Source organism: Manacus vitellinus, unplaced genomic scaffold (assembly GCF_001715985.3).
Source record: "Manacus vitellinus isolate BGI_N305 unplaced genomic scaffold, ASM171598v3 scaffold_4_pilon, whole genome shotgun sequence".
Lineage (NCBI taxonomy): Eukaryota > Metazoa > Chordata > Aves > Passeriformes > Pipridae > Manacus > Manacus vitellinus.
In genome coordinates this window covers 664992-691080 of record NW_021940604.1, presented here as the reverse complement: position 1 = coordinate 691080, position 26089 = coordinate 664992, and the positions used below count along the sequence as shown (strand labels likewise).

The following is a 26089-nucleotide window of genomic DNA, read 5'->3' as shown; positions in this document are numbered from 1 at the left end:
TAGTCACTCTTCACACAGCCTAGTGGTGGAGATAAACCTCTGTTCAAGGCCAGCAAAGACAAACGAAGCAAATGCAATTCACTGCACCCATCTGCGTAAATGCATATAGGGCGGCCCTCTGTGAAGCTGTGAAAAGGACTTTAAAAATCAAAACCACTCCTGCCAAACTTAGGGATGAAAAAATTCATATTTTGGAATTGCAAAGATTCAGAGAGTCAGATTGTTGTACGCACATTTAACTCTCTCCTAGAGAATTTTACATGCTAAAAAGTTGTAAGTTGCAAAATATGGATAACAGGTTGTAAATGGGATATGAAAGAAAACTGCATAAATGAACTATAGTAACTCTCGTAACTGTACCTGCACACTCTTGTACTTTTTCTGCAGAAGCAACAGCTGTATGCGGATCTTCTCTCTCTTATGGTCCTCCATAGGCTGCTGTAGCAACTGCCCTCCTCTCTGCAAGATTTCTTCAATCTGAGCTCTTTCTTGATCCAGCTAAAATTACACAAATCTCTATTATCCATGGAAATTAACTGTAGAAACATTAACTGCTCAGATATCAATAGAAATGCTAGCAAACTGTTGTTTTATTATCCAAATGGGACCCAAACAAATTCAAGCAGAGAGATTCTCTTCCACAACTACCAAATCCTAAAATCCAGCTTGCTCACTCCATAAACTTCATAAAGAGATACACTGCAGGATACTTAATGAGTCAGCAGCAGGCAGCCAAATCAATAGGGTGCTATGACTTTAGCTCCTTTTCTATTCTATACATTCCTTGACAATAATAAGCAAGTTCGGAGCAGAACAGCAAGAAAACAAAAATTTAACAAACATAAAAATACCACAAAGGGAAGCCTATGTCCTATAACAATAGGTCCTTCTATAGAGGTCTTAGAATTTGCTTTCTGTGGTACACATGGCATTTTTCATACACTTATACTCAGCTTTCCAGATCAGTTTATAATATTTGAAGTGCTTAAAAGGAAGGCAGAGTGGTCTAACAGGACTTTACCTGATTTTGTAGGCAACAAGGCGAGAGTGGACAAGATGCTAACAGGACAGTGACAGTTCTATAAGGGTGAATAGCAGTCTAGATAAGAATCTAGATGATAAATTTGGTTCCAAGTTTTTATTTGGACTTCTAACATAGAGCCATATTAAAAGACTCTTACTTGCACCTTATCTCACAAGCATCCATTGACACGGTCTATGCACTGTGATTCAATATATCACACCAGTTTAAATTTGAACCCCATTACTTATCAGGAAGGATGCCTTATAAAGAGCTGCTTTGAATAGAAGACAGAAGACAGATAAACAAAAATCAGAGTTCATTATCTGTATTATATAAAATCATGACAAAAATACAGACCCAAGTATGACTGGTTACTCTCAGCACACCAGCCAAGAGGCAACAGCTATAGGAGAAGTATTGGAAAATTGAGCAGTATTTCCAATAACCAACTAATTCTCTTCATTTTCTACCCATATCTTCAGGAGATTATAAGAATTCCCCTGTGAAGTCTGCAGCAATGGGGACAAAATAGAAAGGGAGTTAGTCAATTATTTAATTGATCTATTGCTCACAAACCTTTTCATCTTCCCCACTCAATTCCAGATGCTTTTCCACAACTTTTAACACATTCTGTATGTCACTCTCAAATTTTTCCACGTCTGTAAAAGCCACTTTAACTTCATGGGGTTCTGACACAACAGGAAGTCGTTCTTGTCCAAGAAGCATCTGCAAAGCAAAATACATCTTTGTTCAAGCTGAAAATTTAGTCTGAGCTGTCACATACAGCTTAACGATTTAAAACAATTCTCCGTGATCAGTTTACAGGACCATCAGATATCAGCATACATAAAAATTGTAAGAGTTGTTTGATCTACCTCCGAGAGTTAGCTTGAACACAGCGTTCATAGTTATTACCAAGTTTCTACATTCAAACTTCAACCTGAGCACTTTGGTCTCAAAATAAATGAAAAACTTCCAGTTGCACTAGCTTATGGTGTTGTACTGTAGCTCATAAATATGTACTACAACAACATATACATTTTTCTGAACAGTTGTTTGTAAATTTTCCCATACAACTCAAGTCATCACCTGTTACTAAGGTGAAAAAAGCAGTTGGTTTAAAAATCAGTCTATTTTTCACATATAAATATCTACACTTAAAAGAGAACCAAAAGCAGTGAAGTGCTGTTCCAATAAATAATGATCTATCCACTACAGCTAATTGACATCATTTTGGCATAGAATTTCCAAGCATGTTCTGGGGCTCATTCATCCTCACCTTGGCACTTTTGATGTGCTGAGAGACCTTCTCAAAATTACGGTTCAGTTCTGCCAGTTTGGGTTCAACAAGTTCATGGCATGACACCCCCCGACCATTCATTAAGATGATAGCCTGATCACGTACATTATCCACTCGAAGACTAACATCATCTAATTCAGATGTTAAGCGCTAAGAAGTAAAAAAAAATGAAAATGGTTATGGGTAGGCAAGGAAAGAAACCTTTAAAAATAAAAAGTAAGCAAACCTGACAACATAATTTAGAATCCAGAAGTTGATTGGTAACATTTCGACAGTTGATTTCAACATTCCTACCTTCACAGTTTCCTCCTTTTTGCTAGCTGACTTTTTCTCAATCTCATCCAGCAAGGCTTCAGCCTGATACAACCAAGTACTTATGTGGGCAACATTTTCATCAAAAATTTCCAGCTGGTTCTGATGATTCTGGGAAAAGATGAAAAAAAAATGTATCAAAATGAGTAACTTCAAAAAATTAACAGAAAAGATCCCCATCCCTCCTCCTTCCTCCCTCCAAAAAAAACCCCAAAATGTCCCATAAAAAAATAAAAACCCTGCAACGCTGCCAAAACCTATATTATGAGTAAAAAGGAGATGAATAAAACAACTGTAATGGATACACTTTGGAAAGAAACACTGGAAATTGGATTGTACCTTTTATCTTCAACAGTATTTACAAGAAATCAATTTTCACTCTAGACCCCTTGACATTATTGTTCCTAATTCACAGAACGGGAAACAGAAGTAACTGAGGTAGTCTGTACAACTAAATAAGGATAGACAACGTATTACAGCCAGACCACAATAGTTCAGTCAATCAAAAAGCCACAATTTTTTAATCAGCACTAGCAGGTACAACAGTATGCACTGTGTGCAGTTGTTGGGGTTTTTTGATTGGAAAGGGATTACACCAAAGCTACATATTATAGTAGAGTTTTGATGTTTTACTGATTGCATTAAAATATCTTCCTCTTGAGAAAAGTCACAAAATTGTAGACATGTTAATTAGGTCTGCTTTCACATGCAGTCAGAAATTGTAACAGGTGCCACAGACAGAAGTAACATGTTATTCTGTGTGACAAAATAAAGTTATCAGATTCAGAGAAGTACCCTTCTGTTTAAGATTCTTACCCCAAAAAAGGATAGATAAGCTTTGATCTTTTAGACTAACAAAACAAAGGGAGAGAGAACAGAGAGAAGGTCTGTGATTGCTCTCCATATCACCATCAAGACACTTATAGTTTTCCACAGAAAAAGAACAGTTTAACCTAACAAAGCACATAGACAATACTCATCACCAGACATGTACATAACTTAGAAGTATTTAGTTTTGGAGCATCCTTACAGCATTTACAAATAAGAACAAACTACCTGACTACTCCTAACATGGACTCATTGGATTATGAAACAAACAGTATGACCTGCAAGAGGCACTAGACAGGAGGCGCAGGGCTCACCATCTATGTATACATTTAAGTTTTCACAATTTCAGCCCATATCAGGGGCTTCTGAAGGTGGATTGTCCTAACTAGCTGAACAACACCAAAATATCTTAACTATATAAAAGCATCAGGTTGATACTAGCATCAGTTGTTTCATGTCCATTTAGCATAATTAGCAGCTTTAAGTGTATAATATGCTTAGTATATCATTTCTTCAGCCAAACAGATTGCTGCTGGCATACTCACACACTTGCATTTATGGGCTGTCCAAAAGAGTAATAGGCTGACACTCACAAGTGCTTAGCTGAACACCACTAGGAAATTATCAATTGTCCATTAAATAGCCCATCATCTGGGTCTCAAGGACACAAAACCACTCTGCTCATGCTAGCACAGAGGCTGAATGTTCAGGCTGAATAAACAGCAGCACACACAGCAGCTTCACAGAAACCAATCCTTTTGGGCTAGTTCCTGTTGGTTTCCACTTACATTAATCAATTCATCAGGTTATACAAAGTTACCTAGAATACAAGATCCAACTTCTGGGCTCAAATTAACAAATGCTTCCATAACCTGATGGTTTTTTTCACCTCATTTTAATCTGGCAGAATCACCTACTACCAGTTAATGAGTAAACCACTACAAGCAGTTTTGTGAATGCTTGTAGGCTCCACAACCCACTCAGTCTATGTACAGGAGAAGATGCACCCTTTCAGGACAGTTTAGAAAATTACTTATATGCACAACAGTACCAAGAATTGTGTTAAAAGCTAAACAACAAGTGGACAGAAAAGGCTAGTGCTACTGGTGCAGCAAAAGAGACAGTGATAAAACATTACTAGAGAAAAGGTACAAGAAGATTAACATGCAAATAAGTACAAAAGATTAAAAATATAATGTGGTGGCACATTAAAGGGGATGAGAAAGAGATTAAAACAGATACGTGAATTAAGTGCACGCTGGATTTTCTACAAAAAATAGAAATTACACCACAATGTCTAAGGAGAGTAAGAATCCATAAGAGTCCTAACACTGAATCTGGGAGAAAGAGAAAGGCAAAAGAAGTTCAACCTAGTTTTATTCTCTGCAACTAAGCAGGTTAGACACGCTACGCCAAGCTAACTGTCTGTCTGGGATATTTACAGTTTCATCACACTCCAGATTCTGCTATAAAGCACATGGCACCAATGCCTATCAACACATCTAAACAACTTGTAGAACAGTTTTCCACCTTCCTCATCGTATATGACCTCATGACTTACCTCTCCATCTGCAGATTTACAAGATGTCCTTTCCGCATTTCTTTAAGTCCATGAGGCATCATAGAAATTCACTTCACAGTAAAGTGAGACAAGTGAAAACTACAACTGCTCCAAGAGTGTGGAGGGAGAACTACCCTGAGTATTTCTCACACATGCAACTTACCAACAAGGTGTCACACCAGTCCTCAGTCCAGGTTCGAACTCTGCTCCAGCCAGCATTAAGAACACACAGTTTCTCCTCCAGGACAGTCTCGCTCCCCTCCACCAGAGACTGGAGGGCGGTGCAACTTTCTGTGATACTCTTCAGATCAACTTTCCTCCTTTCCAGCTCTCTCAGCACATTCTGAAACAAGTGGACCCATTAACATTGCACTGCTCCCAAAAGCAAGGGCAAGGCAGCCAGATTTCTACCTCCATAGGAAACAAATACATCATAGATGATCTTAATTTTAGAAAAAATATCAAACCAAGTGTAATTGCCGTCTGTTTGCACTCACTCTCTGTAGATAGTGATTTTTTTTTTTAAGAGACAGCAAGATAACAATGCATGTAATTGTCATGAATAACTTAGTTTGAGACTTTTTTGCTTTGTTGTCTTTATCTTTACATTTCCTTTTTATTATGTAGGTAAAGCAAATGCAATACACCACATTGTAAAGTCCAATTTTAAAAGGTTCTTTTCTTCACTGTAAAGCACAGAATGCAAATTTGAAGAGACAATCTGGATTTCTCTATCTTTTCCTATTAAAGAACTTTTACAGTTGGCAACAATGTGAAGAGTAGTAGGCCAATGTTGAAGGTTTTTTTTTTGAGAACCACCACAACTCATTACTGCAGATTTTCTGTTCACTGGCTACATATTACAGAATCCTTATTGTTATATTATCTATGTAAAAATATGTAAATATATATATCTTTAGCTCCACCACTTTTTATAAGTCATCTCTGCTTTTAAATATTTTTTTAATTTAAAAAAATCTTTGAAAGTATGCATACTGACATGTAAGTTAAGTAATATGTCATCTCTAGAATATCAGTATATGGTTTTCACGTGGAAAACAGCACCTCTTGCCATACAAGATTACCGATCATTATTGATGATATCTGCCTGCTTAGAAAGCTCTTTGATGTCAGTGTACAGTGTCAAAGAATGCAGCTAATCACAACCAGTGTCCGGAGCTCCTTGAACATCTTATTAGCTAAGAAGTAAACATTTTATTATCATAACTTATTACCTTAGAGACAAACAAATTATTAAGTTACTACATTTTAAAATTGCCCCTAGAAAACGTCAAGACAGAAATGACAATTTCAAATGTAACATAAAGGACCTGTCCTCCTGGCGGTGCAGCGTAAGAGTCATTAATTATTTGCATTGCTACACATGTATGGAAAGTATACTTCCAATAAGTATTTACAAGTTTATTTGGAAAGGAATCTTAAGGATACTGCCACAGCAGAAGTGTAGTGTTAATAATTGCTAATCCTGATTGAAATGCGTGCAAACAGGTTTGCAATTTGGTAAGCTTTTGAGTTTTAAGATTGCAGACAGACTCATTCTAGAAGTAAAAGGTGACTGTAAACAAAACTGGAAAGATCAGTATTGCTGATCTGTATCAACTGACACTTGTTGCTAACTCCAAGTAATACCCAACTTTCTACAGTGTGAGAAAATATAATTACTCTGAAGAAAAGTAGCTAACACATTTTTCTGTTTCCATGAAAAGTTTTGACTTGTAGGTGAAAGAAAACAAAGAAAACAGTAGTCTTTTGTTTCGCAAAGTCACAATTTTGAAGACAAAGCTGGTTCAATGAAAGGTTAGAAACTCAATTTTTCATTAAAATTTCAATGCACTTTCAGTTTACTCTATTAGTAAAATATTTGACCCAGTCCACAATTATATTTGCTGATAATTTAAAATATACTGATGAACTGTGTGAGAGACACAATAAGTCTTAAATACCTATTAATACCAGATATGCAGTAATATCTTTAACATTTTACCAGCCAATTAAGTTTGAAGCAAGATGCCCAAGATGAAACAGATCAGCCTCACTCACATACTGAATATGAACTAGTGAATCCACTAAAATTTCAGGATATGAGAGATTTAGGAATAAGTACAGGGATTTAAATTCACAGCCACTTCTACATAGTCTTGCCATAATGCTAGAAATTTATCTACAAATATTTAGTAATCATACTTACTTTGGCCCAGGCAATTTCTGAATCTAGATCAGAAAGCAAGCTCTCTGCAGTGGATTTCTGCACGAGGTCAGCTTCAGTGGTGGCTAACCACTCTGACAAAGAGGCAGACTCTTTCCTCATTTTGCGTGCCAGCTGAGTTGCTCTTTCAAGGTCTTGTTTTCCTTCCGTCACCTACCAAAAAAAAAAAGGGGGGGAGAAAAGAAAAAAAAATATATTTTAAAATATGGCAAATCCAAAAGTGCTAGCCAGCTAAAATATCCACCCAAATATACAAAATCCTTGCATCTTAAGGTTGTCTTGCATTATGGAAGGACCCTGAAAAGAAAGACTGTTTATAAACATCTGCATCTTACTATACAACACAATACATAAAACTAGAATAATTTTTAATTAAGATACATTTAAAGGAGACAAAGAAATCTGCATACCAATTTATAGCTAGTAAGCACCAAAATGATGTTTACACTTTGTTTATTTTGATCCTTTAACTGAAACTCAAGGGGATGTAGAATCCAGTCAGTCACTCAAACACTAAAATTCAATTCCCTTTTTGTATTTTGAAAGACCTGCTAGCAGAAAGCCGTAAAGAAAAATTTCACTGAAAATCTAGTCTGTCCTTGAAGACATGTCAGTAAAACAGGTATGAAATTTCATGTTTGCTGCAGTATAATCAATTCTATTTCTCACTGGCTACACAATTAGTCTGGTCAAACTTTAACACAGACTTGAGAATAAATCCACTCATAGCAGTCAGAATCAATTGACATTTTGAAAAATTGCGCTCTGTTCTCAGTTCAAAAAAAAAATCATAACGTTATACTGCAAATAACTCTGCCTTTCCTAATCTCTTGTCTACAAGCTTTCTGAGTTACAGATACACAGGTCCCACTAGAATCCACACCTTCGTGGAGTGTTCTCAACTTTACAACAGTAAAATATTTCATAGGGCCCATTCCAAGATATTTCAACACTGTAATCTGGCCCCTTACCCACAGTTTCATTCACAGAGCTCTGAATGCACATGAGTCCACTTGGTCTTCTATCTTAATTTAGTTAGAAAGAGAGTCCTACCTGTTCTCCAAGGGTTTAACTATTTTTTAAACACTTCACCTGGATAAGTAACTATTCAATTACTAAGAAAATTACTTGTATCAATATTTAATACTGTTCATGGGAAATACAGGTTTGCCTGCATTTTGCATTTCATACTGAGAGCAACCATTTAGATGGATTACAATTCTAAAGTATCATGACACCTCCTAAAAAAACCTTAGCTCAACTCAAAAACTTATGACACTGACCGTAAGTTATCTTGTAGGGCTCAAAGACTTAAATGAATAGGAGGTCAGCTTTGCTATAACAATGAAAGCTCTATGAATTGTCCTTTCTTCAAGGCTACAGCTCCTCCAGGAACACTCTGTGAGCACAGGGGTCTTGCACAACTACAAGATTGTTACAAATAATCTTTAATCTCTCACTTGATCGCTCCTGGATGTAGCAGTTAGCCTAGCATCAGAATCAAACCTGGAATAGCATCTGACATCAAAACAACAGAAAAGGGAAATTACATGCAGACAAATATTCATCTGCATATTTGTTTTTCTTACCTGTGCCCCCAAGTCATTGTAAAGAAATTTCAATGCTGTCAGTTGTTCATCCATCCCTTTGGGATTGTCTGTCTGTTGTTTCTGTACGATTTGCCTTCCTGTCTTGATGACAGTTTCAACCTCCAATTTCACCTCACTCAGGGTCTTATAGAGTTTCTAAAAACACAAATAGGTACATTGGTGACAAATTTTTAATGTAGATTTTAAGATTTTGCTTCATTTGGGGACCTTAGCATCAAATGGCACTTCAACTCTGAGCTGTGGCTTAGCAGCAGTGTCTAACAGGAAGATTTCAGACTCCCAGTGTTCTATATTTTATTCTAGTTTTTATTTTCACACACAAAAAAAGAAGAATTAGCTCAATAATTTAGCAGTGATTACTCCAAGGTCAACACTGTTATATGTACTTCCTCTTACGTAAAGTATTTGTTTCGTTCAAATACTAATGATTGCGATGCTTCTCCAGAACATGAGGATGAACCAGGGAAGGGAGTTTTTATAAACTCAGCTGTTTCAACACATCTGTGATCAACAGTCCACTACTTTTATGTCCACATTCTCACCTAGAATATGAGGTTTTTAGTTAGCAATTTTTGTCTTAGCACTTCCCAATGAGTTGCAATAGTTCCATGAGGACTTTAAGCCAAATTTCCTCAGGAGAGAATTTAAGCAAGAAGAATCACACAAGAAAGAAGTACCCCCAAGTATGTGGTAAGAACACTGCATACGCACCATACACTTTTCCAGGTGAGCTTGGATTACATCTGGGTCAGTATCCTTCACATCCAAGACATGAAGTTCTGCTTTTACACCATCCAAAACCCGCTTGCAATCCAACATGCGCTGCTCAAAATTAGCTGGTTTCTGGAAAAGCTGATACTTTGTACATACTTCACGAAGCTTTCTCTGTTTTAATAAATATTATGTAAAAAGATTGTTTCAAATTCGTAGCTGCACTTCAAAAAATAACATTTAAAGCATTTCCCATCACAGAGCATGCCACCACAACTCAGTGGCAATACATGGCACCACTATTTGCCAAGCCCAATTTCATCACCTATTCCAAATCTCCAACTGAAAGAGCTGTAATACTGTATCATACACTTTGAAAATACCCATTCTACTGAAATACAGAGACTTTCTGACTTTCAGCATTTATCTCGTGATACTTGTGAAATTTAAGCTTCCTTATTCAATTCATATAGAGCTGCTTGTTTCCTTATGAAAGCAAGTAAAAGTACATATTTTCTTCTGAGATTTGTTTGACTGCACCAAACAATTTACAGGCTGACACAGTAGTGTGTATGATTCTCGTATTTTACCTGCAAAGCATCTAGTTGAGTTCCACCACGGGGAGACCTGCACTCGGGAGAAGCAGGAGGGAAAGAGCGAGCACTTTTCTTGAGCTCCTCTAAGGTGGATTCATGAGCTGCAATCTCAGCTTGAATTTTCTGCAATTTCAGAAAAATAGGAAAAAATCCACAAAATTGCTTGCAGAGAGGGGAAGGGAAGTTTGCTTACCACCTACTACCCATCACAAGTAAATCTACTCTGTAAAACAAACACCATCACGTTTATTTTAAATATTCTGTCTTTGATGACAGCTTGCTAAATTAAAAGCCACTGTAATTCAATACAACCTTCTTAAAAGAAGAGAACAATCCAGATTACAAAAGTAACACCTAGAGCATCAGCACAGGACTGAAATAAAGCCTTCATGAATTATTAAGTCTAGGCTGAGCACTATGATGAAATATTTCAAAATGTTTTGTAGCAAAGAACTGTACTGAAATACCTGGGCCTCCTGGGGCATCTGAAAGGCATCTATCCTATCCGTCAGGTAAGATGTCAGCTGTCTATCCAGATCTGTTAAGTTTTCTTGCAAGACATGTAACATGTGGTCGGTTTCTCGCATGGTCTGAAGCTGCTGTTCCAAAGTGATCTGCCGGCTCACCGCCTGAGCAGGACAGAAAGATAAGACAAGATGGAGCTGTAATTCAATACAAATTCTAGTAAACTTTCTCAAAACAAAGTGAGAGAGACCCAAAAAATCCTATGCTAGGAGGACTGGCTAAAAAGAACACTTAGTAGGCAGCAATTTATGAAGTTTGCTGTGGCTTTTGAACCAGTAAAAGACAAACAGTGGCACAGAAAGTTGTGCTGCTAGACATACAGAATAGTGAAAACAGGTCTTTCCCATCATCTCTGGAAGAAAGTACTCTTAAAGACATACTAGTTTCAAAAACTAGCTATTCAATGGAAGTCGGGGACTTCGCAATACATCACATGTTGTTTGGTGTCTAAACACACGCATTTCCTTTAAAACCAACAAACTCATTATGTTACAGTATCAAAACAGAAGTCCACAGTTCTTTCCCTTTATTGCCCCTTCCTTCAACAGCAAAACATCCAAGTTCATCTGAAATGTCACTAAATTCCCCACTATCAACACATGCACAGATCAGTGTATGTACACATACACATACAGAGATGTGGAGAGTTGTCAACAGCCTAGTGTGTCAGCGCTACAGCTACCAAAGCAGACAGGTTTTTATATTGCAATAAAGTACTGTTGCAACAGGAAAAACAGTAGTGAATGCTAACTTAAATGACAGCACATAGCCCCTAGCTGAGGGCACTGCATTTATGTTGCTCACTGTAATGAGCGTGAACCAAAATCCCCTCTATGACTACACTTTGGCAGTTACAGAAAACAACTCCCATCACACAACTTGGCAGGGGCCTGTATTATCAAGATACAGAACACAAGTTAAAAATCTATGCAACCTGAACTGTGAAATACAGTTAGTCTTCCTCTACTTATTAAATCTATAAAAGGTTAGACTGAAGTAGGAAAAGAGGAAAAAGACAACATAATAGATAGGTAATGAGAAGAATGTTTTCTTTCTGTTCTTTATTTCACTGTGACTTCTTCCTAGCTATTTCAAAGAGTGAAAATGTCACTTATCCTCCTCATTTTTACAGTTTGTGAGCCACTTACTAGTATTTATGGCAGTAGGAAGGCAATATTAACGTCAGTTGTTGAGCTGTCCCTCCTAAATTTGGAATTGCCTTTTTGTCACAATTACCTGACAAAATTCAAGGGGGTCCCTGCAGTACAAGGGTGTGTTGAGCTTGCAAAACAAATCCTAACTCAAGTCACAAAAAAAAGAAAAGCATCTTGCTCTTTGGCATTACTCCAAATTGAAAACAGCTGACAACACTGTGATGCTTTTTACTCTTTTCCTGTATTGCAGTCCTGCATCTATGAATTCAGCCAACAAGAATCATTTCAGACTACTAAGCTGAAAACCTCAGTATATTTCAACCCCAGCCCCAAGTTCTTACCAAGTGACTCAATTCCTCATAGCGGGCATTGAAAGCTTCCAATTTTTCACTGATGATGTCATCAAGAATCCCTCCGTCAATCAATGTCTGCCCAAGTTCCCGAATCTGGGTTCGATTATCAGCTGGATGACGCAAGACTGATTCCAGGGACTAATGAGAAGAAAAAGTTTTAAAGGTCAAAGCACTGAATATTACTGTATTTTCAGAGCTGGAAATATGGCCACATGCACAGAAGTTTAACACCTCAAATGTCTTGGGAGTGCTCTAAAAGAATAAATTAGTTATGGTTTAATTCATAATGGTTACAAGGCAAATACAGAGGTGATTTTACTTTAGATAATTAAGCCTCACAGCATTTCTTGCCTATTCACATCATTTCATAGTACTATAACACTGGAAGGAATAATCAATTTGCAGAGGCCAGGAGACAGCATACAATTTTATTATGGTACCAAGTACAGCATGATCCTGTACAGAAAAATTCCACTTTTGGTGGAGGATCTTAACAATATCCATTTCTGATTCAGAGTAATACATTCATTTAACATCAAGAATCAGAATACTCAGCACATTTCAGCATTCTACTGAAGTGAAGAATTTACTTGTTTTTTAATGGAGCTATGTGAAAATTTACTAATCCAATAGAATCATTATAATACCTCAAGGGCGTCATTGACAGCATCCAATTTATCAGGCAGATTTCCTGTCATTTGCACCCTTTCTTCCAGATTGTTTAGCCAAGCTGTTTCTAAATCAAGATACTGTAGCAGCTCAATCCAGCAGGACCACACCTCCTAGGAGAAACAGAAAAAAAAATAGCCTAGAATACAGAATGCCTGGAATAGCTCACATACTCTTGTGAACAACTTATAGATATGTTTCTGAGAAATTCACCTAAAACAGACAAGTAGAAAATATTCAAAAATATGCCATGGCACAGTACGGTCTAGACAGAAAAACCTGCAGCTATAGCAGGAAGATACAGAGAAATAAACCTAGCAGTCTCTAAACTCATGCTAAAACTATCACTGACACACAAGTTTGTTTAACTATGTAAGCATGTAACAAAATCCATCCACTCCACTTGAAAGATAGGACATAGACACCCTATCCCAGACCATAACTACATGTTCTAATTATTATTATATTTCAACCTTTAAATTCTGGTAAATTCATTTTGTCATTTTGGAAGATGCACAGATGAATAACAGAGCTGTGAGACAAGGTTACTTATTTGCAGAAGCATTGAATACAATACAGATTATAAAAACAAAGTTAGATGGTGTCTCATGGATTCCAAGGATGCCATTTCAAGGGAAAACAATCTTGGAAAGGAGCCACAGTAAAATGCATTTATGCTGAAGCTACTGTATTCAGTCATTTTCAGTATCATTCTCCATTCCTCTTGTGCCACCTGTCCCCATTTTACAGAATCACAGAAGCAATTGGGTTGGAACATCTCTGAGATGAAGTCCAACCTCTGACCAAACACCACCATGCCAACTAGACCATGACACTAAGTGCCACGTCCAGTCTTTCCTTAAACACCTCCAAGGACGGTGACTCCCCCACCTCCCTGGGCAGCCCATCTCAACGCTTAACAACTTTCAGTGAAGAAATTCCTCCTAATGTCCAGTCTAAACCTCCACTGGTGCAGCTTAAGACTGTTGTCATGTCATCAGTTACCTGGGAGAAGAGGTCAACCCCCACCTGGCTACAACCTCCTTTCAGGTGGTTGTAGAGCATGATAAGGTCACTCTTGAGCCTCCTTTTCTCCAGGCTAAACAACCTCAGCTCCCTCAGCCGCTCTTCACAGGACTTGTGCTCCAGACCCTTCACCAGCTCCACTACCTTTCTCTGGACATACTCCATGTCCTTGTAGTGCGGGGCACAGAACCGGACACAATACTCGAGGTATGGCTTCACCAGAGCCAAGTTCAGGGGGATGATTTGTTGCCCTGATCCTGCCAGCCACATTATTTTTTATACAAGCCAGGATGCCATTCTGGGCCACCTGGGCACACTGCTGACTCATATTCAGACAGCTGTCAACCAGCACCCCCAGGTCCTTTTCTGCTGGGCCACTTTCCAGCCACTCTGCCCCCAGCCTATAGCACTGTATGGGGTTGTTGTGGCCAAAGTGTTGGACCTTGGCCTTGTTGAACCTCATACCATTGGCCTCTCAGCCCATTGAATTATTATGTCCAGATCCCTCTGCAGAGCCTTCCTACCCTCCAGCAGATTGACACTCCCACGTAACTTGGCGTTGTCCACAAATTTACTAAGGACAGACCCAATCCCCTCATCCAGATCATCAATAACGATACTGAACAGATATGACTACGAAATGACTATCATTCTTACCTCCAACGTGTGGCATTTCCCCCGTATCCGATTGCACAGTAGCTGGTAGTTCTCCAGCACAACGTTCAACTCAGTTGCCAGGTCCTGACCACTAGAGGGCACTTTGGTGGCCAGCATCTTGATGTTGTCTTTGAGAATCTTCACCCGCACCTCCTTCTGCAACACATCCTCCTTCGCTCTCTGCCCAAAGAAAAAAGGATTACATGAGCAGTCTTTAATTGCCATAAAGTCAGATACTCACCACTCAAATGGAAAAATCAGCAATATTACACTGGAAATCCTGCTGCCAATGTATTCTTGGGCACAGTACAACTCCCAGTGCACAAGTCTGGAGTAATAATATTATCAGTTGTCAAGTTTTGCTTTAACCAGAATTCAGGAAGGAAGATAGCTGGAAGACAGATAAGGCAGACCAGTCTGAGCCTGTCTCCACTGAGACAAACAGAAGCCATTAGAAATAGTGACTGTCCTGTGTCTTTGTTTTCAGGTTTCAAAAACAGTTTTTTGAAGCTGAAGTATCTCTAATAACAAGGCATTGCACCTTATGGTAGAATTTAGTACATGACAGCATAGTTTTCATACAGATTTTTCAAGACGTCTTCTAAATGTACAGTAAAAGAGAAAAAGAAAAAGCCAGTTAATGGAAGGGCAAAGAATAGAAAATTTGGGGAACACATTCTATGGCAGGATTATCAAAAACCATTTACTCTTATCTTAAAATTATTCTTTCAAATGTCATCAGGAGTTCCACACTGTTCAAATGAGAGCAGAACTGGCAAGGTCAAAACCATATGCAAAAACGTGCCTAGTTAAATACAGAGAGTGCTCTTTCCCAGTCCTAAAAGTAGTCCCAGGATACTATTGTTACTGCAAATGAAAGAGGAATTGCAAGTGTTACAATAAACTTACTGGCTCAGTGACATAACTGTCAAATGTAAAATACATAACATGATCTGGATTTGACAAAGGTAAATGTGCTCAAAGTCTCACAGATTTGCCAATGAAAAGAGGGTTCTTTCTTTCCTTGGCTTGTGTTCAGCCAGCTGTCAGACTATGTGAATCTCAAATGGTTTCAAGGGACATGAATATATTAAAACACTTGTTAAAGACTGCTTCAGAAAATCTCTTCAAAAAGAAGAATTCTAAACTTCAAATAGGTTTGTCAAAGCACTTGTAAGGGAGAAAATTCTTTTCTATGGTCCATTGAGTAACAGTGTAGTGGATACTCATTTAAAAAGTGTACATACAAGTCAAAACATCTATGATGATATGCCTGAGCTCTCAGATTAAAAACCACAGAGATTTATTTACTCTGTACCTATATCCAAGATAATTACCTATTCAACTGAAAATAGATTATAATGAGACAAAAATATTTCCTTCCTCTCCATTTATTTGGCCACCAAACCCAAAATTAGAGAAGCAGGGACCAACATCACTCACTGATCCTTGTGGATCCCTTCCAACTCAGGATATTAAGAGATCGTTGTTTGCAACAGATGATAAAAACAAGATAACCTTAAAAACTGTTTTAAATCTGTTTTAAATTTTCTAAATGTCAAGTTACAATACCTAGTGGACAAGAAACTGAAGTCCAAGAGTTAGAAGCGGCAGAATGTTTTCACAACCTCTAATTTAGATGGGTATAGCATCACCTTTTCTTTCTCAAGTTTCGTCTCCTACTTTCCATATTCTTAGTGTTTAATATGCTATACAAAGTAAGCCTGACTCAACAACTGGGCAAGCTGTTATTCATTATGAAATCCCTACCACCTTGTGGCCAAATAGAACATCTGCTTTCCCAGTTTATGCTTTAAAAAACAAAAATTCCACAAAGCAAAGATGTAAAATACCACTGCCCTTGTCATGACCCAAGCTCCTTTCCACACAGATAATATTCCCACAAAAGGTCAACCCCAAAGTCATTAAGTTTTGTTTCTCTTTAATCAGGACTCTACAATGAGCTGGTACTGCTGACCTTCATTTCCTCTACCGCATTCTCTAGCTCTTCAGGGGACTTGTATTCAAAGTCTTTTTCCAAATATTCTTCTTCAGCTTGGGTCATCCATTCTTGCATCTCTGCCAAATCCTTCTTCAGATTTACAGCTTTTTCCTGACTTTCAGACAGGCGATTTTTCTGACTAATGATCTAGAATCCAAGGTAGAAAAAGAAACAGCAGTTTTGTTACTTAAATGTCCTTCTATATATGAAAAACCACAAGTCTTTGTCAAAATATTTTACTTTCAAAACATATTCAGGCTTCAATTAACAAAAGACTTTTATTTTTACACACACACTCACAAACTTATGAACCCTTTTTCGTACATCAACAAAATTTAGAGGTAACGGAAGGAGGAAAATTACTTTCTACTTTCCCCTTCACTGCACGTAAACTGGTGACAATCCCTGGAAAAAGTCAGACAGAATAAAACCCTCTTCTGATTACAAGTATCATATAGTTAGTATGATATGTATTTATACAGAGCACTAAAACACTCTTCAGGCCTGACTTCTCTCCACAGCTCAAACAACCTGGATTCTATATGAACAGCAAGGCTCTCCAACACAGATGCTCACCAGGAACTGCAACAAAAGAATTGTGTTTCTACAGACAGCAGAAAGCTTCTACCCAAAAGAAACAACTAAATACACCGGACTGGTGTGGTAGCCTATTTATAGCCACTTATTTTTCAAAGCTGCTTGGAAGCAGACAGAAATTATACAGGGACAGAATAAATTCCAGATTTCAGAAACAGCAAAACAGAAGTCAGACTTCCCTCCCACACAGTCCAGAAAGAGCAGCATGAAACAAAGTGAACAAATTAATTTTTAATTACAAACAATTACAAGGTTACCAATGCCACACAACCGAACAGACAGCTGTAGTAACAAGCAAGTATTAGCAAGGAAAGAAGAACTCACCTGCTTACTCAGTTTCTCCCATTGAGTCTGGCAGTCTACTAGCCTAGACTTTGTCCAAGTATTTATGCTTGCAATAGGTTGAGCTCTTAAAGCAGCTTCTACTTCTTTCATCTCTTTCAGTGATGGTTCAATTGTCTCCATTTCATTGACAAACATCTGAGCACACATTGGAGAAAAAGAATGTTGTTCTTCAGCAAGATTTTACATATATTTATAGGCTACTAATAATTTTCTAACTTTTAATTATTCCAGAGAAATTTTTCAGGAGCAGATTGATACAGTGTTCAATCCTAGACTGCTTAAAACAATCCTTTAGTGGTTCAAAACATCAGAACCATGGAACTAGAAAACAAAATACAGCTTGCCATATACAGCATAAACATTTTGACATGCTAAATGTCAACACCAGAACAACGCAAGTTTGAAGATTACATGCACTAAATACCCTGCTGTTTCTGGCATACCTCAGTTTATACTCTACTGGAAACAAACATTTGAATGTACACTGTAATTACTTGCTATAAGATGAAATTCTACATAACAGTGATCATTATGTGCCACTGACTAGGAAGGAATCAGTGAAGGCCTTTGAAAAGCACAAATAGTGATACCTACACACAAGAAACTAATTAAAATACACCCTGAAGAAAGATACAACGATTCTTCTGCTGGGCTATATGGAATATGCTATGGACAATATTTATTAATAAAAGTAAAATAGTAAAGAAAAGATGCTACTCATTATTTCAAAAGATTCCTTAAAAGAACAAAACTCACTGTGCACTGGTCAAGTTGCCTTTGAAGTCCTTCAGTATCGCCCTGAACAGCCTTTTCTGTCATTAAGAAGTCTTTAACACCATCCATCCACTTCTGAACAACTTTTGAGTCAGTCTAAACAAATATAGTAAGGAAGAGTTGATACAATATCATGATAAAGAATGTATGATAGTTGCATTTCAAATTCTGCTAGTATCGAAAGAATATTTTACAAGCTGCTAGCATTGTCTTGGTTTTGCATCAGACCAACTTTGGTTTCATTTTGGGGTTTGTTTTGTTGTGGGTTTTCTTTTGGAGGGCAGAGGTGTCCAAAACTTCTCTGTTCTCAAGTGTATACAAAAATTAAATTTACAACAGTGATATTCTTCCATCCACCAGAGCATGGTTTAATTGACATTGCAATGCTCCAGGCTATCACACAGAACCACATGATCAAGTAAGGTGGAGAGCATGGCTTCAAGAAGTACATGGTTCATGTAGGTACATGAAGGACCTGGCTGGGAATAGCATTTTCCTGATGACAAAAATGACGCATGGTTTCCACCACACTTGATAAAAGGTAAACTGCACTCTTAAGGAAAAGAAAGGACCCTACAAAAATGTGTATATGGAGGAGTCAATAATGCTAAACATACTTAACAGGTAGAAACCATGCTGGGAAAGTCATTCATGTAACAGAGACACAGTCATAAAAGGAAAAAAAACATAGAAGATTAGACTAATCAGTAAAATTAAAAAAAAAACCAAACAAAACAGCCTATCAGTTTGAGGCCAATAGCAGCTACTGTATCTGCTGAGTAACTCCTAGGGAAAAGAGTAAATACATACCCAGTTTCTGAGTTATCTGATCTAACAGCTGGCAGTTTCCTTACATCATGCTCTGAGGTAGGGAGAGAGGGAGACAGAAGCACTGTCTCCTGCCCACACAATTGTGGATGTTCCGAATTGTCCTTACAAACAAAACCAATGCAAATTTAAAGCACAAAGAGAGTTTTTCCTTGTCCTAATCAAGCTATGTGGTTGCCATTTTTAAATAATATAGTTGGACTTCTTCTAATCAACATTTTTTGACTGTTTGGTTGGGGGTTTTCAATAGATGGCATCTCTTTATCCTGACACAATCATTATCATACAGAACTGTTATTGAGAAGCCAAGTCAAGCTTATCAGCTTCACCTTCTACTCTGCGTGTCACTGAGGATGAAAGCACACATTTTATTTTCTTAAAAATCTCATACTAACAGTTTTTTCAAGACCAATACATTACCCATTGCTTCTCAAAAAATGTCTGCACTAATGAAAAACCATTAGACTAAGTTCATGTTTATTTTTAGGCAAATGCTACCATTAGAGGTCAAAGTCACGACATTTTCTTCATTCCTTTTCCTTTTGGGGGAATTTCCTGCAGCTGATTAGCCCGAACATCATTTTCCAGAAAACAGACCCCAGGAGGCTTAACAGTGAACTATGGCTTAATGTAAAAAAATACATATTTATAAAGGCTGCCATTTGACAAGGCATTTTAGCACATAACTAATTTAGCTTTCTTACTATAAGATATTTACATAAGTCGTTTTAGTGAATTAAGTGGGATTACTCAAAGTTAGACACACATTTAAATAACTTGCTGAATCACAAGTCAAGTCTACAGACTTTTCATTAAATAAATGCTCCTTCATTGCACAGGTAAATAATTATCAACGGACAAATAACTAGTGTAGATTGCTGATGTACAAGAGTTCACAATTTTTAGACATGAACATCCACATTATAGAATGGTTTGGGTTGGAAGGGACCTTAAAGATTGCCCAGTTCCAACTCCCCTGTCATGGGCAGGGTCATCTTACACTAGACCATGTTGCTCAAAGTCCCATCCAAACAGGCCTTGAACACTCCCATAGATGAGGCATCCACAGCTTCTCTCGGCAACCTGGTCCAGTGCCTCACCACCCTCACAGTAAAGAATTTCTTCCTAATACCCAACCTAAACCTACCCTCTTTCAGTTTAGAGCCCTTACCCCTTGTCCTATCCCTACATGCCCTTGTAGAAAGTTCTCCTTCAGCTCTCTTGCAGGCACCCTTTAGATACTGGAAGGCTGCTATAATGTCTCCCCAGAGCCTTCACTTCTCCAGGACCAGTTTTTAAAACTTATTTCAGGAAGGAGTGAAGATCAAATGTGCTGAATTTTAACTCGTTCACTCTTAGAAAAACCACATGATGTACAGCCATGCAGAGAATTTAAAAGATCTGAAGGTGATACATAATCAAAGATGCAGCAAGCCATTCATTATTCCAGGTACGATAACACAGAATGCAAGATACAGAAAATTTCTTCTAGAAAATACAAGATACAAAACTGATAATATGAGCCTTGTCTATTTTTCTCATCTCATGAGTAACACAGTCTGCTAGTAAAACATCACTCCCAGATCATGTCACTAAGGGATGTGTTGTCAGGTTAGGGGAGCCTCTATCACATCACAAATAACAGAAGAGCCACCTAAGCAGCAGGACTCACAGGCAGATCTGCCACCAACTCTTGTTCATCAGACTAACAAGGACATTTTAAGCAATGTTCATCTGTTTGCTTACTGTTAAAACAAGAGTATTGACATTGCTTCTTTTCAAAAACCTAAATGTAAGGAGTGCTGTTTTGGGAAATGTCCGCTTTTAAAGGTGAATTAGGAAAAATAAGAAACATTAAAAATAAACTAACACTTGCATCTAGTTGCACACAACCACATGTTCTCCAAGAGCTGACATTCACTTATTCATTTTTTATTTATTTTTCTTTTCTTCCCCACTTAATTTTTTTTTTCCCCTTTAATAGCAGGATGCTTCAAGTTCTCTCTTAACCAAGGAGGTACTGCCCAGCCATCCTCCAAACTGATCTTGTGTCTCTGGTATCAGTGTTACTGACCAATTCGGTGTCTGCACCAGGACCACATACCAAGTCTGCCATACCAATCTTTCGTGCACTACAAGTTATGTCCTGGTCTGTTCAGTGCGGTACCCAGAATTTTTATTCAACTTGTTCCACATGCTCATTTTTATTTATACAGTGCCAGACTACAAAAGTCTCTGTATAGATTAGTACCACTCATTCAAAAGGAAAAAATCAGAGTATGTAACACGACTGTTCATCCACTGCTAGCTCTATGAAACATTTGGAAAACACAGGAAGCGCATACTTAAAAATATCGTTCATAAGAAAACGCCCCCAATGTAAGCCTCATATTTCTACAGATAGCATCAATATGAATTTCTTTCATTTTCAATTAAGAATAATAATATTAACAAAGCAAATATTAATAAAACAAGTATTTAATAATTGTCTTCATTGTTTCTTCTGCTATAATTTCTTTTTCAGTTTCTGTACTTCCTTTTACAGTAACAGGAAAATTTTTTAACATCTTACTGGGGAGCAAATTCTGTTCTCAGATCTACTCAAAACAGTGCACTGCTTCAATGCTCTGCTCTCCGTAGCAATTCAAAAGTCACATGGGCATGAAAATCTGTATCCTTCATCAGTGAGTGCTTCATATATATGGTATACGGTACCAATATCACTCTGGACAGCTATGGAGAACAGAATGCTTCACCTTTGACTGAAAAAACTAAATTATTGATCACTAACCAAAAACCTGCCCTGTTAATACTGCACATGTTTACCCTACTCTCAATAGCATACTCTCAGTTAAATACAAGAATTTCAGCTTTCAAGATCCATTCTTCACACAGTTAAAGCTGTGATTTAGGACAGTAGGTGCATGTACAGACCACTCAACAAGACACAAGTGCAGAAAAAGAAGAATTCTGCAAATATAACAAAGTAAGGGAGGGAAAAAAACGCTGCTCAAACTCATGAGGTAAGTAGGTTTTGCACAGTGTAGCTACAGCTAATCAAGGCAACTGCAAATCTGCAACCATTTGAAGAATAAGACTCATAGAAAGTTGTTGCACAAAGGACACTGAGGCAAACTTACATGCAGAATATTTACTCTGTCATGCTAAATAATTAAGATCAGAGTGTGATGGTAAGTGAATGAGACATGGTGTGATATTGCAGATTAGGTCTAAGTCAAGAGAAAAATTAATGAGGAAGTGGTTGCTGAAAAGTAATCACCAAGGCCTTGGTTAAGCCTTAGAAGTTACAAACCACCTCACTTTGGTCTGTCAGCTCCTGCTGACCAGCAGCACCAGCTGCTCCACAGCTCCATATCATCCCAGCTACTGAAAGGATGAGTTTGAAGGAACCAGACTAAAAGCAGAAGCACAAATATACGTGTTTCTGAACACACTTATGGCAGAGGGGGCTGGGGACAGGGACAGCTTTTATGTTTATGCTTTGGGTAGTACAGCCTAACAAATGAAACACACTTTTTCCCTCTGAAAGCCTACAATTCCCCTTCCTATTCAGAAGCTGGTTTGTGGTTTCTATTTACAAGTCCACTAGTCCAGACTGGACTACCATATCTATGCTACTCATACACACAGATCACATACACACACTGCTGGGAGTAGCTCAAGTCCTGAAATAAATAATTAGTGAATAACACTTTACAAGCACGATCAAGTTATTCCCTTCAGCATTTTTTTCCATCAAGTAAAACCTTTAATGAGATTGAGGCTTTTACTACTTCTGAACCATAATCAGCAATGGCTTGTCCAACTTCCACTGAAACACCATGCAAGTCAGTTACCTGGCATTCGTAATATAAATTTCAGTTTAAACACATGTCTGTACTTGAGTAGTCATTAAAGATCCTGTCTGGCTTAAAATAAAAGAAAAATGAAAATAATAAAACCCACTATCAAATTGAAATTTGAATCACTATCAAATAAAGGAATCATTTGCTGCTTCAGAGAGAAGGGAGAGCAAGAAACTTTTAAGGAAATGTGGTGGTGTGCATGCACAGTACCAATGTCCTGAAGAGAGTGCACAGACAGTTGTTTATGTTTATAAATTGTGTGATATATCTTCTGTTAAAAAGAATGCAAATAAATCCACACACTAAGATATATTTAAAGCATGTGAAAATACTTATTTGCTAGCTAATGTGCCTTCCTCATAAGAGGATCTCTAAAGCACCTTCTTGATTTTTGAATTTTAAAATGAAATACGAAAAGGGAAATAATATGAAACTTAAAGCCTAGCTAAACAATACTCTAGGGAAAAACAATGGCACTGTATTTGGGCTTTTATACTGCTGTGATGAGCTTATACTTTCAAGCTGATAGTGAAGAATGGTTAGTGCCTATTAAACTTTTGGCTCACAACGATATCATCATAGGCTAAATCACAATACATTTTCATGTATATTCATATACATATTTTCCTTCTTTTTTTTCTTCCTCTCTCCACAAGAATACAAATAGTCTTAAGAAAGGAGCTAAAGCAAACACAAAGAAATCAATCTAACCAGTAAATACTGAGTCCACTTCAGGTAAGTTACTTAAGCACTCATGACTCCCCTTGTTATCAATGGGTTAAGCATCTAGGTACCCTTGCTTTCCATCCCTTCATTTTTAAAGCAGTGGGATTTTCTGTCGTTCACATATATGTGCGCACGTGTGTGTGCATGTGTATGTATATATAAGACTGCTGGTTAACCTTAATTCTTTAACTATCCTTCCTGACACTTGGAAAGGGAAAACTCGCAATACCCAAGCATTTTCTTTACTTCCTTTTTTAACAGGCTGCACTAACTCTTTATTACTGTTGACCAAAACACCACTTGAAGGAGCAGGTTTTCTGTAGCAAGCATGGAATTACAATTACAGATGACAATCTAGTAAGGTACTGGGCATCTGCCAACCACCACAATAGAAGACATCTGCCACTGCTGGGACCAACAAGCACAGCCGACATACCCTTGACTTTAGCATAACCTTTGCTTCTGGTATTGAAAGAGGGGGACACTAATTTTACGTGAAAAGTATTGCTGTTAGAAGATAATATCCTGGGCACATTAAAAGCCCACTTCTACTCTGCTACAAATACACTACATATGCTTTTGGCCTCTGTGAGACTAGGGGCTCACCACCATATCACTTCTCAATCAGTATCATCTTAACTCCTGCAAGAACACAGACAAAGAAAGGTCTCTAAAGCAACTGAGTTATTTAACATTATGTAACAAAAAAATTCCTTTCATTTTACCTCAAATATTCTCAACTTGGATGTAATTCCCTCCAGTAGTTTAACATCTTTGGAAATTTTGAGCTTTAACTTGTCCCAGCGTCCCTGCAGATGCTTGAACTCCTGAGCGTAGATGTTTTTTATATCCGAAGCAGCATGTTTCTCCAAAGCTTTTGTTTCTTCAGCAAGTTTATCTACCCTGGGCTTCTGGGCTTCCAGTGTCTCACAAAGTGCCTACAACAAAGAAAAAAGAAAAAGCGTGTCCTTCCAGTATTAGCCATACAACAGGTACGCACATACAAATGCAAGTACTTCAAAAGTTTCATTGTGCAGTGATTTAGCACATAGATTCAGTGAAGAGTTATATTCCAGTTACTGTAGTTATTGCAGCAAAGATGTTGAAACAACCTTTTAAGTAGAAAAAAACCTCATCTGTTCAACTGGTGCAGCAGCAGAGACTACAGAAGAGATAGCAAAGCTTGGCCGTGTAGCTAAACAAGCCCAGGTACCCACACCTCTCCTGCACTGTACAATACTGTCACGCAAGTTAACAAAGCAATGGCTATGCTACACTGAAGTCATAAAAGAAACTGCGATGTAAGTGTACCAGGACTTCAGTATTTGTATTCCACCCACAGGTGTTTGTTTCTTTAAAAGAAAACAAACAAACAGGCTGAGAGTGTTCTTCCAGGTTTTGTAAAGTAAAATACAATATCTAGCTGCCAAGAAAGCCCTAGATACTAGAGTTCTGAAAACTACTTTTCCAGCTGGAATACAGGGAGGATACAATCTGAATATATTCACTGTGGTATTGCTGATAGAAACAATCTCTTGATATGAAAGAGCTAATTTACTAATATTATAAAAATAAAAAACCAGCTGAAGGTATAAGCCATGAAAAATGCTGCCATTTCATTGAACTGGTCATTTTTGTTATTCAGCTTAAATTTGTTTAAGAGAAATTTGGAATGAACATATGAAACATATGAACATACTAGAACGTGTGCATATAAATTTTCCTGTATTTTTACTGATGAAGAATTTTTTTATAAGTTTATGTTCTCAGATTTACTTTCTATTTATCCTTTCCCTGTAAAGTGTACCATTTCTTATAAGAGGAGAGGTAGTGAGGTAGAAATGAGACTGGGAAGAAGGATGTCTGTTTCAGCAAACAAGAGCTTTCTGTGCAAGGGACCACAGACTGAGCGAATCCCTCCCTGCCTTGGGTCTATGCCTGAAGCACTTATCAGCGTCTGCTACAGTGCAGAAGCTGAACAATCCCAAGGTCCACAAGCAGCTCATCATCTACAGTTTGTTCCTATTTCCTGTCACACTCCTTAAAGCTCCCACACTAGCATAGTATGTCCTTTCAGGTTAATTAGTTCTCTGAAGAAAAGGGGGAGGTGAAATTTGGGCAGAAGCAGGAAAAGATAAGCCTTGAAAGACTGAATGCCATTGCAATTCAGGTAGCATATGGACCAGAAAATCTCTGTCAACTTTTAACAATACAGAAGCAACGCTAAAGAAAAAAAAAAGAATCAAAACTTATTTTAATCTGCTAGCTCAAAAAAACCAAAGCACTAACACCTTTGTTTACACAACTTCTAAAAATGATCACTTTCTGCTAAACAGATAAGGATATAATCAGATAGGGCCTCTCCCCACCCATCATCCAGTGCTCAAGAGCTCCTTCA

The 26089-nt window shown here is 37.7% G+C and overlaps 1 protein-coding gene across 2 annotated transcripts in view; it reads right to left on the bottom strand.

Annotated features, from left to right (window-relative positions):
* Nucleotides 1-26089, bottom strand: part of UTRN (utrophin) — a 366848-nt gene that overhangs the window by 237433 nt on the left and 103326 nt on the right. For both annotated transcript variants that reach the window (XM_029962891.1, XM_029962892.1), the window contains exons 22-38: nt 24417-24629; nt 18254-18367; nt 17477-17632; nt 16532-16702; nt 14554-14733; nt 12849-12983; nt 12190-12339; nt 10637-10798; nt 10164-10292; nt 9574-9747; nt 8842-8997; nt 7235-7405; nt 5189-5368; nt 2619-2747; nt 2304-2474; nt 1601-1750; nt 361-498 (exon numbers count right to left, since the gene is read on the bottom strand). In XM_029962891.1, the coding sequence (XP_029818751.1) occupies nt 361-498; nt 1601-1750; nt 2304-2474; nt 2619-2747; nt 5189-5368; nt 7235-7405; nt 8842-8997; nt 9574-9747; nt 10164-10292; nt 10637-10798; nt 12190-12339; nt 12849-12983; nt 14554-14733; nt 16532-16702; nt 17477-17632; nt 18254-18367; nt 24417-24629 (2679 nt within the window). The remainder of the gene's footprint in view (nt 1-360; nt 499-1600; nt 1751-2303; nt 2475-2618; nt 2748-5188; nt 5369-7234; nt 7406-8841; nt 8998-9573; nt 9748-10163; nt 10293-10636; nt 10799-12189; nt 12340-12848; nt 12984-14553; nt 14734-16531; nt 16703-17476; nt 17633-18253; nt 18368-24416; nt 24630-26089) is intronic.